General features: G+C 45.8%; 1 protein-coding gene across 4 annotated transcripts in view; it reads left to right on the top strand.

The window, feature by feature from the left end:
- Nucleotides 1-1,126: 1,126 nt before the first annotated feature.
- Nucleotides 1,127-19,652, top strand: part of HCFC1R1 (host cell factor C1 regulator 1) — a 46,653-nt gene continuing 28,127 nt past the window's right edge. Inside the window, exons 1-5 of one of the 4 annotated variants that reach the window (XM_085618511.1) lie at nucleotides 1,132-1,264; nucleotides 2,904-2,964; nucleotides 12,402-12,808; nucleotides 17,005-17,076; nucleotides 17,549-17,725. In XM_085618511.1, the coding sequence (XP_085474637.1) occupies nucleotides 12,483-12,808; nucleotides 17,005-17,076; nucleotides 17,549-17,725 (575 nt within the window). In that variant the 5' untranslated portion in view covers nucleotides 1,132-1,264; nucleotides 2,904-2,964; nucleotides 12,402-12,482. Of the gene's footprint in view, nucleotides 1,265-2,898; nucleotides 2,965-12,401; nucleotides 12,809-17,004; nucleotides 17,077-17,548; nucleotides 17,726-19,652 lie in introns of all 4 variants that reach the window. The other 3 variants (XM_085618514.1, XM_085618512.1, XM_085618513.1) reach the window with 3 other exon arrangements.

The following is a 19,652-nucleotide window of genomic DNA, read 5'->3' as shown; positions in this document are numbered from 1 at the left end:
AGCATCCCGCCTGGACACCCGCAGAGCGAGACGGAGCTGCCATTCAGGCCAGGAGAGAGTTGACGAACCGGAAGGCGAGTGAAGCGCGCCGAGCCCGGGACATGAAGCTCAAGGTTGGAGACAGCGTGGTCATCAAGGACCGGCACCCCGGCTGGAAGTTCCGAACTCCCTATGAACCCGAGAAGTGGACAGTGACTGGGGTGCAAGGAACCATGATCACGGCACGTCTGGGCCCGCAGGCCATCACAAGGAATGTGTCTAGCTTCAAGGTGGTGCCGGAGACGGGCCTGGAGGTCGAAGATCCTGATCTGGCCCAGGGCGGGGCCATGGACGGGGCTCCAGCCTCTCCCACCCGAACAGCTTCCCCTCTGGCCGGTGGACGATCGTCCGAGTCAGGTGAGGAGGTCAACCAGGGGTCCGGGAGTCAAGACATTGGGGCGGGTGATTCTGGGACTCTCATGCGGGATAGGTCAGTCGACTCTTGCTCCAGGTGCCCGAGGTACGGGCTGCGCCCCAAACCGGCGCCTAGCCAGAGACTATGTATATACTTTTCCATGAGTGTGGATTTTGTGTGGACTGTATAGCTAAAACAAAGGAGGGATGTAGAGAGCCACTCGGGCTCTCCACTACAATGTTGCGCTAATACACGCATCCACACACCCCTGGGGGCGGGCTCGCCCCGAGGGGATAAATAAAGGTGGGCGAGACTGCACGAGGTCTCTATGGTGTAGCCCAGTAACCAATAACTGCGTTGTGTCCTTTACTGTCACCTTACCGTAACTGCGACCCTGGGCCTGCACCTCTACAGCTCCAAATTTGGTTTCGCCCATGGCGCTGTTGGGGTAAAGGGCAGCCCTGCTTACTCCCTCCACTATGCAAAATGGTTATGGTCTTGAAATTGCATTTAATTTGTTTCTCTAGTCTTTCTTTTATGACTCTGTTTGTTTTTGTGCACCGGCTTTTTGCCGCGTTTGTTTCAGAACTTGCATGTCGGGAAGTGTAGTTTTGGGCATTTAAAGAGCCCAGTAACGAGTGCACGCGCGTTATCGGGTTTAATGTGTCGCGCATGCGTAGTGAGGGACACAACGGTACGCCGCCTGCGCGAGTACAGCAGGAATGTGTAGCTCGCCACCCACTTGCGCATGCGCGTTTGCTATTTGGCCTGAGCTCCATCGGAGCCTCGGACTGGATTTGTGTTGCTCTCCGTGTCAAAAAGCGAAGAACTTCAGGGCTACCTTCCTGGAGGGGTATCGTGTTGTGCCAGGTGAGAGCGTGGACCATTGAGGGTGGAGAGGACGGTGGGGGCAGGAAAAGGAGGAGAAGAGTGAATGAGAACGAATAACCGATGAGATAACTGAGATATCAAAACAACGAGGACATATTCAGACAGGAGCGAGGGACGGGACCATGGGTGTTTTGTTTGTAGGATATGAAGCTGTAGACAATTCTAGTCTGCCAGTGAGGAGTGGGAGCTCAGGACCGGGAGAGGAATATGGAAGGAGGGGGAGAAATGTGGAGAAGGCTAGTTATAGAGCAGGGATCTCCAACCTTTTCATTAATAAGAGCTAAACATGCCCATTAAACATCACGACGGCATTATTATTTATCAGGCAAGATTGCATAAGTGGACGCCCTCTATTACCAGCCATGATCACTTTAGTGCAGGATTGCCAGCACCAATGTAAAAAGAATTGGCTAAGCCAATAGGTCTCGCCTATGCGAGAGCTATTGGCTTTCTCAAGTTGTTTTAACACCATTGTGGTTGGTGTTCAGCATGGCTAAACGTTACTGGCATTGAGTGGGGGTGGAATGGAGTGGGGTAGATTGGGGTACAGTTGAGTGGGTTAGATTGTGGTAGATTGGAGTGGGGGAATTGGGTAGATAAGCATGGTATATTGGAGTGGGGTCGATTGAATTGGGGTGGAGTGTGATAGATTGAGATGGAGTGGATTGGTGTAGATTAGAGTGGGGTAGATTGGAGTAGGGTGAATAAGGGTAGGGTAGAGTGGGATATATTGGTGTGAAGGGAGATATATTGGGGTAGAGTGGAGTGGGGTGGATTGTGGCATTTTGGAGTGGGGTACATTGGGTGGATTATTGTAGGGTGGAATGGAGTGGGGGCATGTTGAGGTAGTTTGGGTATGATGCTTTGAAGTAGGGTAGTGTGGGGTATGATAGATTGGAGTGGGGTGGAGTGCGGTAGATTTGAGTGGCATGTACCAGGTTAGAGTGAAGTAGGGTAAATGGGGTAGAGTGGAATAGTGTGATAGATTAGAGTGGAGAGTGGAGTGGAGAGTCGAGTCGGTTAGATTGGAGTGGAATAGAATGGGATGGAGTGGGGTAGATTGGAGTGGAATAGAATGGGGTGGAGTGGGGTAGATTGGAGTGGAATAGAATGGGGTAGATTCCAGGGGGAGAGAGGACTGGGGTAGTGGAGTGCAGTAGATTGGAGTGGGTTGGATGAGTTACATTGGAGTGGGTTGGATTGGGGTAGATTGGAATGGGGTAGAGTATGGGTAAAGTGGAGTTGGGTAGATTGGAATGGAGTGGAGTGGGGTAAGTGTGGAGGGGCATGGAGAGAGTGACGTAGATTGGAGTGGTTTGGATTCAAATGGCATGGAGTATTGTAAAATGGAGTGGCATGGCAGGGAGTGGCGTTGTGTGCTGTATGCATGGTGTGGTAGAGAACTGCCATTACAGACAGCACATTTTCAATTGAAATGACCATTACATTTGCACCGAAATATGGTTTTACTGCACACAAACGATAATGTGTGCAGATGTCATCCTGTAATGGTGTGTTATTGATCGTAATCAAATATTTGTTTCCACCACACTTCAGTATTGCAAACAAAATGGCTTCATTTGTACTAATACAGATATATTCTGAAACATCAGTACAGTTCCTTTTTAGGTCAAGCCTGGGCAGCGTATGCACTGATCTGTGAAGCATGCTGTATTCAGGTATGGACTTGAACCTCCACCCATCTTTTCAATTGGCTCCTGTTACTGTCCTTTCAAAATCTTTGCTTTTGATTCATGAATAGGCTTAGTGGTCCCTCCTTAGTACCGCCTTGTCTGAATTTGTAACCTCCAATAATGAGGACTGGACTTTTTACTAGTGTTGTTAAACAGTCTGTTTTAGCTACAGTATGTTAGCACTATTTTCTTTAACAATTTCCCTCTATTCGACTGTCGTGCTTTCCTACAACGCAGCATGTCGCTAGTGTGTGTATATGTATGTATGTGTGTGTGTATGTGTGTGTGTATGTGTATATATATATATATATATATATATATATATATTTCAGTGAAAAAGCCATAGGTTTCACACATGTTATAGTTAGCTGGACATTTTACTGATAAAAAACCAATGAAATTCCCCCGTTATAGTTAGTGCAGGCAACTATAACTCACGCGACCGCAATCCTCTCTGCTGATGCTAATACTGTATTTAGACAATTATTTGCCCAGGTCTTCTTCCATTAAATTTTAGCTATACATATATTACAAATTTTTTTTTTTCATAAAGACACATATGTCATCAGCAGAGGATTGCGGTCGCGTGAGTTATAGTTGCCTGCACTAACTATAACGGGGGAATTTCATTGGTTTTTTATCAGTAAAATGTCCAGCTAACTATAACATGTGTGAAATCTATGGTTTTTTCACTGAATTTGCAAGGTTTTTTAAATGCTAATTCCTAACTATAACGTGTGTGAAATCTATGGTTTTTTCAGTGAATTTGTACGTTTTTTTAAATGCTAAGTTACTTTACGCCATTCGTGGCGTGCGCGCCCATTTAACGCAGTTCGCACCGTGCGCGCACACTTTACGCAGTTAGTGCCGTGAGTGGGCCATGTACGCACGATGCGCTTCGCGCACCGTGCGCACACGGAGGATATATTATGCGCTTCGTTGTGAAAGGTAAGCTTTTTAATTTTCTATACTATTATATGCCATGTACTAATGGTGCTTTGTGAGCAACATTTGCACACGGGGTGGGGAGAGTGTGGATAATTTTTTAAATTTTTTTTTACCGTACTCGTACGGTAAGCGTAATCGGCGATTTTTCGTAAAAAAATAAAAATGAATTTTTGGCCTTGGGGGTTCTTTGGGGACACATTCATCAAGGCTAGGTGGTTAGGAGCTTTCTAAACAGTCCCTTTACATGTTTTTTGCCTTTGTTTTTCATCCCCCCCCCCCCCCCCTCAGAGTGCGAGAGAGAAAATGGCGGCCGCCGCTTCCCGGTTTCGAACGATTCGAATGTTTACTAAGATCTAACAGCCAATCAGAATCGCGCACCGTAAGCTGGCTCAGATATATATATTGATTTAAATGCTATTTTCTCAGGAACTATTGAACAGATTTACACCAGACCTACAAAAGGCACTTCCTTGACATGAGGACTACCTCTCTGCCAAATTTCAAGTAACTCTGTTCAGCCGTTCGGGCTGTAGCTGTGTCTAAAGGTCCTATGGAAAAATGCATGGGAAAAACACGTTTTGGGACCCCCCTTTTATCTCAGCCCCCGCTTGACGAATCCCCCCGAGACTTTCAGGGTAGGAGCGGAGCGTAGTGCCCCACCTATTTTGAAAATTTCGCGAGGATTCGTCGACCGGCGCCAAAGTTATTCCAAATAGAATGTTGCGGATTTCCTATGGAAACAGGGTCCTAACTATAACTATCTACTGGCAACCGCCAGTAGATAATATATATATATATATATATATATATATATATATATATATATATATATTAATGGTGGCCAATCCGCTTTAACTATAGTGGCTGTGCTTCTTTATTTTATTTGCAAGCGCGGTCCGTTCTAACAATAGCAGTCGCACTCTGGAACGATTGATTTTGTTGTTGTTTTTTTTTTGTTTTTTGGGTGCTTTCACTTTAATGGTGGTCGGTATGCTAGGCTTTGAACAGTATGTTTATAATGTTAAACTCAAAACTGCTCCAGAACACAATTAGTTGTAAGCTAATAAGCATAGTGGGCTCTAAACTTCACTCAGGTGATTTTGCAGGTCTGTAGAGGAGACTAGATGCAATGGAAAAGGAGGGACATTAGCTTGGAGAAGTTAAGGTGAGAAAGAAATAGGAAAGGAATTGGTGGCAGAGCTACTATGATTTCCAGGTAATTTAGCTGAGGTTTCTTTGCGTTGCGTCACTTGTAGTTCTGAATTTACAACAGGTTTAGCGGGACTGTAGTTTTGTGACACTTTAAAGCTCGATATTGACGGAAGGGGGCAGTGTGAGGATGGTGGGTAAACTTAATATGTATTTGTGTAGCGTAGCATTTGCTTGTTATTTGACTTAGCACTTAGTGCAGATATCAGTTTAAGGTTGTGCTTCATCTAGTATAATCTTGTCATTCGGTGTGTGTGTTTGTGTGAGTGTCTGGGGAAGGGCTGTTGTTTCCAAACCACATTGATGCGGGTTGTTGGTTTGAAGGTTGTAGATTATCCTCTGACAGGTGTTTCATAAGCTCCATGGTGTCTCACTGCCTCTGAGAGTCTGCGTTGTACACTCGTCCAAAGGCCTTCACTCTCTGGCATTTCCAGAGCACGTGTAGCAGTGCGCCCCGTTGTCCTCATTCTCTCAGGCAATGATCCAAGTCAATCACACCCATGTTGTGGAGCCTCATGCGTATGAAGTATGCCCGATGCAGCAGTTTTAGATGTAATCAACCGGATACCCCCGAATGGCGACCTCCTCGGGATATCTACAAGCCACCCCCATTCATTATCCTCTAATCTGCCGAAGTCTCCCTCCTATTTATGTTATAGCTTCTGTCACTGGCCTGACTTTTAGTGAGAACCGTGGAGTACAGCTGAGATATTGTCTTTATGTAGTGTCGCGCCCAACACCTACTATTGCAGTGGGTTCTCGTTTTTTAAATCCTGACATTGGGGTGATCTGTCATGTTAGGCTAGACTTGACCTGTAGGTAGCATAGAAATTGTCCCCCTGGCGTGTCATATTGACTCTGTAGATCCGTGAACATTAGCCCTCCCTATGTCTCCCACCTTCGAGCTGCCAACCGTGTCATTTTACCGGTACCAACACCCCACGTAGCTCTGCCAACGCAGTCGAGTCCCACAGCGGTGTCTCAAACATTAGCCCGCCCGCCCAGCGCAAACTGTGTGTCGCACGTCTCCAGGTCCAGACCATCCTAGCTGCCGGGTCTGGGAGGGTTGTCAGTCTTCCCGTACCGTAGAGCCACCGTGTATAGCTGTGCAGCTCCCATGCCCTTCTGTCAGCCATCAAGGCTGGATCCCTTTGTTCTGCATAGAATCAGCCGTTAACCACCAACAGGCAGCCCAACCAGTAATACATACTTAGGTCTGGTAAGGCGATACTCACGTCCATTGTCTCTCTCGTCAGAGTCCCATGGGCAATCCGTGGCTTGCCTCTATCCCGCAAAAGGGTTCTAACCTCTGCCTCTACCACCCAGGTCCTCTGTTGTGCCCTTCCAAACGATCTAGGTGGTTGTGTGTCTTGGTCTTTCTGGTGCATTGTTTGTGAATTTTCTCTCCTCATCTAAAGCCAAATTGGGGCCCCTATTGAAGATAGTGACAGTTTGCTATGTTACATAAAATGGGATGTCCCCAATGCGGACACAAAATTTTGCCTGTGCTGGGGAGAGCACGCTATAAATGTGCTTTTATTTTTAAGGCACAGGGAGACAGAGTGATATTCCCAGAATCACAAGGTGTTGAGCCAAGGCCAGTATTTAAACATCTTTCCCCAGTGCCGAAGTTGGCAGCTCTAGCCACACGGCACAATCACTTCCTTCCTTTTACTTAGCATTTTCAGTTTCATGAACTTCAAAAAGAAGCATGTAAGGTACAACCGACTGCAGTAGGAAGACAAGGTTGTAGATTGGAGTGGATGGATTGTTGCTGCTTTTTAATGTATTTTTTTTATCAGGGAGGACCCATGCTCTGCTTAATTTGAGTTCTAGGGTCAGAAAGGACCCTGATGTAAGCCAGAGCTCGACATCTGACTCAAGCCTTCAAGCGCTTATCCACATTTTGTGATGCCGGATGTCTTTACCAATTTGGATGCTTGTCAGCTGAAGGATTAGTATGAGCATTTCCTAGCATGATGTAGGAAGTTAAGATCCTTCTGGCATGGTTACCCCCACGGTTTGCCTGGTGTCAGTGTGTTTTTGACTAGTCTGACCGGGATCCTGCTAATCAGAACCCCAGTCTCTGTGCTTCTTCACTGAATTGGACATGGTGAGTACTTACTTACACCCCAGATTGGCTACTGGTGTACCCTTATAAGTCCCTAGTATATGTAACGGTGAAGTTGCACTGGCGACAGACCAGCCAATGAGCCTTCCCTTTCAACCTGTGGTTCCAGTTGTAGAACAGATCTCATACAATACAAACCCCAGAGGAAGCACAGGAGATCCTGGGACCCTCTCAAGAATGCCCGGAGACTCCTGTGGAGGAAGGGAAGGGACAACCGGAGCAAACAAGGGAGCGATGGGAGAAAGTTACCACTCCTAGACAATCACATTGCAAGTAACCTGGTGAAAGTCTGACGGAATACCTTTGTAGGAAGCGTATACTGAGGACCTGCGGATGGGAGACTTTGCTGACTGATTCGAGGGTCCGTGGACAAATGGGGGGCATTCTCCACATTCCTGGTTTTATACTCATCATTTCAAAGGGCTTGATGGTCTTGTCATGTCATGCCCTGTGCTCTCATTGAAGTTAGCCTATTTACAGTTCCTAATCGGGGTAGTCTGGGGACTGAGATGCAGTGGAGGGCTGGTTAGCCCCTCAACCGGTAAGACGGCGACTTTTTTTAAAATATGGTGCTGGGCGGGGCGGTGGAGGGTTGGTGGTAGCCGAAGGGGGTTAGTGGGTTACAGCACGACTCATCCCGGCGCAAGGGATGTATCAGTTCTGTTTCTGGTGGGGTGGATTTTTCCCAGGAATTGACGGGTTGGGAGGTGGGGAAGGCTGTAGAGGTGAGAGGGGTTTGCATGATGGGTGGGGTGGGGTGGGGGAGGAACGTTTTGTTCAAACTTTGCATAGGACCACTATGTGTCATGTTATCAGTGGGCAAGTGGAGGGTACTACTCCTCGAACAGACTATATGGGAGACCCAGTACTTGCAACGTATTCTATACTTTAGTAGAATGGTATGGTTGGTATCTTGGAATGTTAACAGCTTTAATTCCCCAATCAAGCACCCCAAGGTGTGGAGAGCGATCCGAGAAAATCAACCCGCCATTGTCTGTTTCTAAGAGACTCATTTGAGGCAGCGCAACACCTATCTTATGCAACATAAATTATCTCCTCATGATTCTTGATTTAACACGAGTGCTTAAGAATAAAGAGGAGGGGAGGTATATATATTTGGAAGGCCTCCGTAGGGAAAAGCTATACAACTTAATCGAAATGTATGCCCCCAAAGCAGAATTTCCACCTCTTTCTTTTTTAATCTACAGAGTGCAGTTGGTGAATGGGACCCCGGGATCTTGTTCTGGGTTGGGGATTTCAACCTGGTCCTCGATGTAACATTAGATAGACCTCACCTGAATTGGTTCCTGGAGGGCTCCATGTCTATGGAGCTGCTTCAGGGTCTGAATGGCCATGTCTTGGTGGACCTCTGATGCACTGCGTACCCGAATGAAAAGGACTATGTATTTTTCTCCCATACACATAGATCTTACTCGAGTTTAGACCAAGTGTGAGGAACACAGCATATAAGGGAAGCAGCATAGTCCATTTAACTCTGTGGAATAGCAATAACTGACCATGCAATGGTTTTCTGAGAGGGTGCTCATTGGAGTAGTCCCCCTCAGCCCCCAGTCTGGAGATTCGATAAATCCGTACTAAAAGACCGGGTTTCCAGTCCAGAACTCAGTACGGCGATCATGCAGTACTTTCAGGAAAATGGTACAAGGGGCATTAGTTCCAACACTTCATGGGATGCATTTTAAGGCGGTGCTTAGAGAAAGCGCGCTAGCGACATATAAGGTGAGGCATAGAGCTACTCTGGAAGCTGAGATTGCTCAGGTTCTGGAGCGCCATAGGAAATCAGGCTCCCTTAGAGATTTTTTAGACATGGTCATCCTAAAGGGCCAATTAAATCTCTGGGAGAAGGAAAAATCAGAGAAAGCCAAACTAGGAATGCGCCAAACGTTTTATAAATAAGCCAATAAGAAAGACTCTTTATTAGAACGTCGGTTCTGGGTGCAGGCAATCTCCTGGAAAATACCTTCCTTGTGGGGAAGTGAAGACGAGATCCTGGAAGATAATTGTGACAAATAGCAGGCATACAAGGACTGCTGCTCCTCTCTTTATCTGCGAGATGTAATGTCCCCGGAGGAATTAGAGAACTTTATCGCATGAGCCAACGTCCCTAGGCCTTCAAAGGCCAAGAGCGACCACATGGAGTTAATGGCGTAGGTTGCAAAAGCTGTTTCAGACTTGCATCCAAATAAATCACTGGCACCAGATGGTCTCCTAAATTGTGTATACAACTTTTGCAAACTTGCATTGATCCCACATTTGTTCAATTCCTTCTTCTCCTCGTGGATGTTCTTTCCCTCAATGGCTGCAGCGAACATCACCCTGATCCTGAAGCCCAGAAAAGCAGCAGAGGATTGTGGGGCTTATAGACCCATAGCCCTGTTAAACTTCGATATTACATTTTTCACAAAGATCCTTGTGAAACGAAGCTTACCGCACTTACCATATTTAATCGACCCAGACCAATCTGGGTTTGTGACGCATAGGCAGGCAGCAGACATTAGGAGGGTACTACATTTAAACGAAAAGGCGAACTATCGGGGGATTTCAATGCTAATACTGTCACTTGATGCCGAAAAGACATTTGACAGAGTCAATTGGCCCTTGCTCACTAAGATACCGCAGGTTGTGAGCTTCGACTCCCCGCATGTTGACTTGGCTGAGCGCTGGTTACCAAACACCAAAAGCTTGGGTCCAAGTTAATGGGGAGAGATCGGAGGAGATCCCCCTCCTTCGAGGGACCAGACAGGGCTGCCCGCTCTTGCTGTTTTTGTTTGTACTAGAAGTCAAGTCTCTCGTAGCTACCTTAAGGGGACTCTCTGAAATACAGCAAATTACCTTAGCTGAGAAACATGTCCTACACTTATTTGCAGACCATATCCTCCTGTCCCTGATGGACACTCTACAATCCATTTCCAAGGTGCCTGAGCTACTGTGAACATTTAGGACAGTGTCCGGCTTCAAGGTGAACCTGGTCAAATCGTAGATGTTGAAATGGGGCTCTTGCTTGATACGAAGAGTAAGCAGACTACCTTGGCTCTGTTTGAGTGAGCACCAGCGAAAAAACTGAAATAGCCAGGAGTGTATCTTGTACCACGGCACTGCCTGTTCTACACAGTCCACTATCCCTGCAACCTTAACGCCATCCAAACTGACCTTTACAGATGGCAGAGGCTTTATGTCTCCTGGCTCAACAGAGTGACAGTTATAAAGCAGAACTTGCTACCTCGCCTACTTTATCTATTTCAAGTACTGCCTGTCACCTTTCCGCAGAGGGACATCTTCTGCAACAAGCCATAGATAGCTTTATCTGGGCCAGGAAGAAGGCGCAGGTCTCGAAGACTGTTATGAGATTCCCTTGATGAGCTGGTGGCCTTGACTACCAGACCTCTGCAAATACTATCAGGTGGCCCAGCTACACGTTTTCTTCGAAAGATCCCTGTATGAGACTGAGCTCCACTGGGTGCATATGGATGCATCAGTCCTTGGAAGGACCCCTTGGGCAGTCCCCTGGCTCCTCAAGACCGCCAGACCGGAGGTATGCTAATTCTCAGAAATTCTTAAGACTCCCTTCACCATAAAGGATAGACTTACCAGGGGTGATGGGCTAATGACTTTTCCATCCCCATTTACACTTGTGTTCGGTAATGCGGAGTTTTCCCCAGGGACACTTAAAGGGGAATTTGCGCACTGGGACAAAGGGGAATGCAAGATGCTTCAGGACCTATTCAGGGTTGACAGTGTTGAAGACCTTTTGAAGTGCAAACAGGAATTTCACCTACAGGAAATAGAGGGCATGAGATAACTACAACTGCGCCATTTGCTACTAGACCCAATTAATAAATCACCAGCCTCTCTGCCGCTAACGGTTTGGCAAAAGTGGCAGCTTTTCCTTGGTAACTGTGGCCCTAAGGGCCTAATCTCTGCTATCTATGCTCTTCTTGTTAAACCCACTCCTGACCATAATCAGCCCTACATGAGACAGTGGACGCAGATTCTATGCCGTCGCATTCATAGGGAGTCCTGGGAGAGGCTCTGGGACCATTTTTCCTTCACTTTGAAAGAGCGTGCAGAATAGGGAAACTATGTACAAGGTCATGACACTCTGGTACATCGCACGTATGAAGCTGCAACACATTTTTGAAACATCGGAGGGGTTGTATTGTAGATGGCGTGGCCAACAAATGTGGGTTATTTGCTGATGTGGTGGACTTGCCCTAGTCTGATAACATCCTGGAAAGAAATCCTGAGTCACATTAAGGGGGTGTGGGGATACTCATTGCTGCCTGACCCAGCCACTATAATCCTGGGCCTTAAGCTGGTGAGCATGACAGTATTGACCACAGTAGATTAGAGTATCCTAACCAACATGTTACTAGCAGCGAAGCAATTGCTCGCGTTGCGAAGGGACACTCACATGATACCCTCCACACAGGATTGGGTCAGCAAATTATGGACTCTATTAGCTATGGAAAAACTGACATGACCCCTTGTAGATAAAGAACATACTTTGAAACACAATGGTACCCGTTAATTGATTTAGTGAATAATGGTCCATATTATGGTTGCCCCAGATCTTTGAGGTCCTTGCATTTGGGTGTCTAAGGGGGAACCCTTTGGTTTGATACCGTGTTGTTTGTCTCATTGAGGAAGCATAAGACAATTTGATTTATTCGGGTCTCTGTGATGTATCTTATTGCCACTTTTTCCTTGTGCTGTCAGTGGTCCACTGTGACTCTGATATATGGTTTAGGGAAAGGGGAGAGAGGGGTCTATTTTTTTTTTTTGGGTACTTACTGGTGTAGGTTGATTAGTGGAACAAAAAGCTGCCTGGAGGTGAATAATTGATGCTTCCATGCCATGGTATGCGACCATCCAATATGGAAAAAGTGGGAAATTCATTGCCTGCAACACATGGAACATGATTTGAAACATCTGTACAGATGTCTAGCCGAATAGTCCCCCCCCACCCCTTTGATACAGACTCGTCTGAGTCCTTCTTTTCCTCCCTCTACTCCTCCTTTGAGCCTAGCAGTATAGCGAATGAGTTTTGCTCCATGTCGTGTTCCTGATGCAGTGTGGTGTAACATCCTCTAAGATTGTTTTGTTTGTTTTGCAGGCTGAACCACAACCTGGGCATGCAAGAGAGGAGCCAGCAATCCAAGCGGTCTGAGAGCCACTTAGTTCCTCTCTTGATTGCATGGAAGTTCCTGATAGCCAGAATCCAGGGATTCCAGCACATAATTACAACATGAGGCTGCCTACAGCTCCCGGCCCGCCCTCAAGTCAGCAGGCTGCACCGACTGGGCAGATGCCTGAACAGTGGCCTCCAGGCATGCAACCAGACAACCTGGCAGGCCTTGGCTGGGCAGATGCCTCGATGTGTGCCGGCAGCCAGAACCAGCCTTGGCCTCGCTCTCATTTCTGGGGCTCAGCATCCGCCCCTTGGAGGCAGGAGGTACCCAGCACTATGCCCTGGGCTGGCCGTCGTCCGGGGATGGTGAGCTTCACTGGTGTCCCACCATGGTAAGTATTGGTTGGCAGTATAAAGTCTTGCTTTCAAACCATGGAAAATACACTGCCGGGAATTGGTAAGGTTGTATTTCCATATATCTACTCTTTGCAACCTCCTTTCCTCTTATTGTATGAAAACCTGTTCTTTGCTCGGAGACGCAACCTCTCTAATTTTTTTCCCCAAATCCCGTAACAGATAGAATACTCTATTTCTCCCTGTTGAAGTGCAGAGATGGTCTACCCCTTCCACTCTTGATCGCCTCTGCTTACTCCGTGACAGTTGTTCCTAGCTTTCACATACTAAACTGAATTTGCATGTCCAAGCAAAGATACATTGATCTTTTCTATACAAGATTGAGTGTGCTGTGTGGAAAAGCATAATCATGTGAAGATGTTTTAAAAAATGTGTTTAAAAGTAACAATATGAAAACAAACCTCTATTGAATAATTGGCACAAAAGCCTGTCTTTTAACATGAAGAAAAAGCAAACCCGCCAAGACAAACAAGCATTTTCAATGCAATAGGTCTCGCACTATTAAAGTTTGAGCTGTTGGCATTGCTAATAATAATGCAACACCAATAGCAGCTCAAAGATTCAGTAATGTGAGACCTATTGCATTTCAATTGTTTTTTTACATTTTTTTATATATAGCACGAACTTGTGTGAAAGGTGTGTATTTATGTTGCATTGAGTACAGTGTAATTATGTGTTGTGTTATTATGTGGCACAGAGAGGTATTGTGTGGAGTGTATTTAGCTTGCATTAAGTAGAGTAATTATGTGACGTGCAATTATGTAGTACTGAGTGGTATGTGGAGTATATTTATGTTGTATTGGATACAGTGTAATTATGTGATGTGTAATCACACAACCACACACACACCACACACAACCACACACACACACCACAACCACACACACCACAACCACACACACACACCCAGCCACCCACACCCAGCCACCCACACCCAGCCACCCACACCCAGCCACCCACACCCAGCCACCCACACCCAGCCACCCACACCCAGCCACCCACACCCAGCCACCCACACCCAGCCACCCACACAGCCACCCACACAGCCACCCACAAATAACATAAGGGAATCGGGTAACGGAAAGAGAAAGAACTCTAGCCAAAATCCTACGTTTTCAGTCCAGTCAGAAAGTATGACTTAGCCCCAACGAGTCCTTGTTTTGTAGCTAAGCAGATACAGTCAATTATTTCAGTAAGCCTGACGCGACATTAGAAAAAGAGAAGTATAATGCAATTATTAGGCACCATTGTTTAACTTGTAACCGGGTAAATATTTGCAGCGCATTTTTCATTTTTTTTACCATGTAACCGCCTTCATTTATTTTACCTTGTAACCGTGTACAGATTAGCCACGCATTCCTCCCAATTAAGCAATTAACTGTATTGCAGCCGCAAAGCCACAAGTAAAGTGATCGTAAAACTGAAAGCAAAGCTGCAAGTAAAGCGATCGCGAAACCGAAAGCAATTCTTTTGGAAGCAGAGACAGCCGCCAATGGTGCGCGTGCGCGCGCCACAGACAGCCATATGCTTTCAATTAACGCGCCCGTGTCTGGGCACGATAATTGAAACCAGATAGGCTTTAGTGCGTGTAACAGACACCAATAGGCCGTGGGCGGAGCGATGCGCCCGCCTTTGGCCTATTGCGTGCTCTGTCTAAAAAATACAGCCACTAAAAGCCCAATAATAGAAGACAAAACAAAAAACACACGCACAGGCGTGTAGGATTCCAGGGTCCAGTTCTGAACCCCGGACAAAAGGACTCTCGCTGCGCGAGCACTGCGGTGCAGTGCAACGCTAGGCGCGAGACCTAAAAAGTGAGATTGTCTGGTTGAGTAGTGTTGTGCAGGTTGCGGGGCACGGTCTGCGAAGCATGGTTGAGGTTATGGATTGTGAGTTTATGGCTCTGTAGCCAGTGGATGAGGGTGTACATCATGCCATGCAGAGTATGCCTCAGTGTTTACCAAGTATGTGTGGGAGTCGTTGAATGTGGTTTGATGTGCTATATGTGACCCAGGACACAAAGTGTTTGGGTGTCCTGTGGAGATGAATGTGTGCAGAGCATGGCTGGAAAGGTTGCTGGTGTAGAGCAAGGCTGGGAGGTGTGTTGGTGCAGAGCAAGGCCGGGGATTTGAAGAGGGTAGCTAAGGTTTCAAAGTGTGTGGCCTGCTAATGCTGAAAGTCTGCTGCATTTGGTTTTAAGGCGTACAACTTGTGGCTGATGGCACTTGCTGCTGCTATAACTGTGCACGCTCATTAATGTGAAACATGATTCTTGGATACCATTGCCTGGAGCCCAACATTCTATCAGAAGAATATAATTTCTAATACTGTAGTGTGAGCATATAGTTAGGCAAATGTAAATATATTGATTATAGTAATACCAAAAGAAAGATATGAATTCTGGAGGGTACAGTGAGCCAGAATTATATGAACATAGGGAAAGACAGAAAACAAAGTCAGGGTATTTGACATTACCACCAAAGATATAGGGTTACAATAAAATAGGACAAGAGCTTGGTGAGCCGATAGAAAGATTTGTAGGAAAGTCAAAAGAGCTTAGTTTGCAGAGGTAAAACCAGTCAAATGACATCATGTAACTAGATGCAGTCCCACCATATCAGATCACTATGCTCAGGGTCACACAATATCAGATCACTGTGCTCTGGGGAGGGGGGGGGGGGGGGGAGGGCTGTGCCCATCCGCTCCTTTTAAAAAAAAATTTTGTTGTTGTTTTTTTTTTTTGCACTGACGCTTGTACCTTTCTGAAACCCTATAAGCATATTATATAACTTCTTTCATTTCTGCCTGGGAAATCGGTCCTTGATTATTTCTGAATCTGAAGGGGGAGCTGCATTCTCTGTCCTCATTATTAGTGGCACTAGATTCTGTACTAAATCCAGCATGATTGTTCCTCTCCATCAGTGATTGCAGTTAGAAATCCCTCCTTATAAAGCTCTCAACCTCGAGAAATGCGTCCTTGATTATGTTTAATCTGAAGGGGAGGTTTTTAAATTGTATTCTCCTTCCCCATCACATAGTTCTTGCACTAAGCTGTCCTCACCAAAGAGTTATGTACCAAGAAGTGAACGTCCGTTTTTTATATAGCTATTCTGTAAATTGTCCTCTCTTAAAAACTCCCTACTTTTAGGAGAATAAGACAGTGATGCAGTAGTCGGAACCAGAGAGTCAAACATTAAAAATGCTGTTGCAGGGTTATTATTTTTAAAGAGCTTCTGTCTACCGGGAACTTCTATGTGGAAGGCCTCTGAAGGTAAACATTTTTATTCACAGTGTGATTTAGAATTATTTTATTACAATTTTAACTCTTAGTATAGAGAAGCACACACCGACCCATTTCAGGACAAAAAGATCTAAAGGATGTAGTTGTTAGCTTTGGGTCTCTTAACAAGCTATGTAAGGAAGGATTGCTGGAGGAGGATTGTGCAGTAAGTAGCTGGTGAGGTCATTATTAAGTCCTGGATAAGGTATCAAACTAAAATGAAAATTTATAGAAAAATTAGAGATAGATGGTATCAACGTAATTATGAACTGAAAGCCTTTTATCAGGAGTATCCATGTGCTGTCTTCATGCTTGAATGACCACTGTATGGGAAAAGTGTCCGGTTTCATAACTTGCCTCCCTAAAGCTCGCTCTCCGCGGGCGCAGAGTCGCCTACGACTGTTGAAGACTCTTTAGCCTACACTTGCCTGGGGCTGAGCTACTTGGCTTGCTTGAGGACCATGAAAGATAGCTAAATATAGGCTCTCAAGGATGTCCAAGGTGAAATTTTCACAAATGAGCTGCATTTAAACATCATCCAATGACTCCCCACAGATGTCTGATTTATATGGAACAGATGGCAAAGAAAGTAATCTAACAGATATCACTGTGCATAGAAGACAAACCGTGTCCTATAGAGGAGGCTCTTGGTGACCTAGAAGCAAAGGACATTTATAGGTTCCTATGATTTAGTGAGAATGACTTTGACTCTGACAGGTGCTGCTAATAATTGTTTTATGATGGTAGTAGATCTTTGCATTGGAGGGATGAGTACGTCCACACTGCCAGTCACCTTTATCCAGCTGTCACTTTTGTACCATGTTGCATCCTCTGTCGAGCTAAGTGGAAAGAGTTGTCTCTGGTCTCACTCTGACCATCCATTTTCTCTTGCAGCTCAAATTCCCCTCCAGACAGGACGAGGACTGCGGCGGTCACCTGCAAGAGGAGGCTGGAGAAGGGAGAGGAGTGAGTGCCTTCCTCTCTGGAAAGAGTGATGTGAGAGTGTGTTCTAAGAAAGACATCTGCTGACATAGTCCCTTTGAACAGCTTTTTTATGCACATCTTCAGACCCACTGCATACAGACACTCCCTCAAAGACAGCTCAGTTGACTCCAAGTAGGCGAGCATACACGTGCACAGCTTAGAGCTTCCCGAGTTGTTCCCCGAGCAATGCTCTAACACACTTTTTTTTCAACAACTCGCATCTCTATGTTCTGGGTGTTCAAGTAATATCCTGCTATACTGCCATGTGTCCTTCTAAAAAACAAAAAAAACCATGACTCTACACATTCACTATTAGCCGCACTCACTCAATCACACACACACACATGCGCGCACACACAGCACTACCCTGGGGTACATTTTAATCATAGCTTGTTGTCTCTTTGAAAAACCTTGATACCTGATCCTCCTGTATATTGTGTCCCTCTCCCCTCAGAGAGCCTACCAACAAACATTTCCTGACTGAGGACATGATGGCCGATCACTTCAACTGCCTAAGCCTGGAGAATGACCATGCTTATGGCACCACCGGTTTCCCTTCTCGGGGGCGCCCAGACAGCAAGTGGCATCAGTGGTTATCAGATTACACAAGGTTCCAGGAGCTGGAGGGACGGTAAGAAGCCTTAATATGTCTATTAGTTCCCAAAGACCACATACGTCAAGATGTGAGCTTTGTGATGGAGTTGGTGATAGTAGGTATAGTACAAGTTTCCCTAGTTAGTGGTACCATTTTTGAATCTTGTCTCTTACAAATGTTCCTCCTATCGCTGTACAGTGTGTGATGTGGTGCTAAATCCACCCTAAACCAGTTTTCATTAAGAGGACATTTTTAATATACAGACGGGAACATTTGTTGGAAGTGACTGACGTGCTGTAATTGGCTCGAAGACATTTTGTTTATACATTTTCAGTAACTTACTTGGGTGTTGTCTTTTTCCTTTCCTTGTTCCATATTATAAAAAATATACTTCAACTCTTCACAAAAACACAATGAAATATTTCACAGATTTGGGAAGCGTTTTGTAAAGTTATTTTTTTGTCTCTTATGTCAAAAAGGTCACTAGTGTACTATTAATATATTTTTATTTTAAATCCATGTATTATATTTTGCTTACAGTTCAAGAAAACATTAACCATTACGTTAATTGCATTAATTTTTATTTTTTTAACATCTGTTTTTATTAATTTTTCAAACACAGTTACAGAAATTCAGCTTACTTGCATATGAGTTCCTTTGTCGTAACAGCATTATATATTACACATGATAGGGACATAGTTATGCAATGGTTTGCAGAATGGTAGCTCTACCCAGTTGCTCGGAACCCATAATAAAGTGCAGACCTTAAGTATTGCTATGCACGGCCCACTATTCCTATACATGAGCACATCAGGGTGTCCCATTAAGTCCCTCAGCCGAATCCATATCTACTTCCTATAGATAATAATGAAACAAAACATGTAAAACCTCAACCACCTCGAAATTAGACCAGCTCCATTATTCGTGCCCCTATCTCCGCCCCCCCGTCTGCTCCCCTTCTCCCATGGTGATGTGCAGTGACTAAACTGTGGCACACAGTCTTGTGTCTAGATGCGTATTATCACATCGCCTAGTCGAGGTGTAAGTCATGCGTGGAACATTACGAGGTCACTTCGACGGATCTCCTGCTGCCCGTCCTGAAGTCAACCCCCCACCTGCCAGCTCGTCCCCCCTCATCCACCTCCTCGACATGTCTGAGTGCCCGGAATAACTCCTCCCACTGCGCGGCTATGGGCGTCTTCCTCAACCCTAATGTCTCCTCCCGTCTGATGGCAGTCCTCTCCGCTCTGGCCCACGCAGCAAGCGAGTGCCTCCATGCCTGCGGATGAGGCGGGTCTTGCGCCATCCACCTCCTAGTTATGAGGCGTTTTGCAACCGCAAACCCCAAATCCAGGAACCGAGACGTCACTTTAGTCGTCTGCTTCCTGCGGAAGTGATGCAGCAGGTGGACCACCCAGTCAAAAGATATGTCACGCCTTGTTATAGTACGTTAATTGCATTCATACGTCATGTATAGTAGATCACGTTCACTATTCTAAATTGGGCAGACCATCCACCAGACTTGGTTAAAAAAAAAAAAATTATGAACCAAGCAATGGGAACAGCAGTCTGGTTCAACAGCATGTGCACCTCATCGATGCTTAGGGTCGTGAGTAAGAGCCCCATAAGCAGGAATTGAGAGGCTGGGAGGCAGCATTCCTGTCAGTCTGGATAGTGGGACAGGCTGTTGCGGTCTCCCACTGTTATTATTCCAGCTTCAATGCAGTGGGACAATGATCAAGCTGTATAATAATTCTCTGTGACTGAAAGCCCTTCCACTGGGATAGTAGGTGCATACAAAGGAGGGGGTGCTGTTTTACGCAGACATCTCACCCAGCATTTCAAGGCAACTGGCTCCAACGCATTGAATACTCTGATTCCCCCCCCCCACGCAGGATTTAGGAGACATGCCTCAAATTCACCCCTGGCTGTTGTCACCCCAAACCGGCCCAGTTCCTGAGCA

The sequence above is a fragment of the Triturus cristatus genome, chromosome 7, assembly GCF_964204655.1.
Source record: "Triturus cristatus chromosome 7, aTriCri1.1, whole genome shotgun sequence".
In the NCBI taxonomy this organism is placed as follows: Eukaryota; Metazoa; Chordata; class Amphibia; order Caudata; family Salamandridae; genus Triturus; species Triturus cristatus.
The sequence above is the reverse complement of the archived record's forward strand: the minus strand, read 5'-3'. Positions and strand labels throughout refer to the sequence as shown.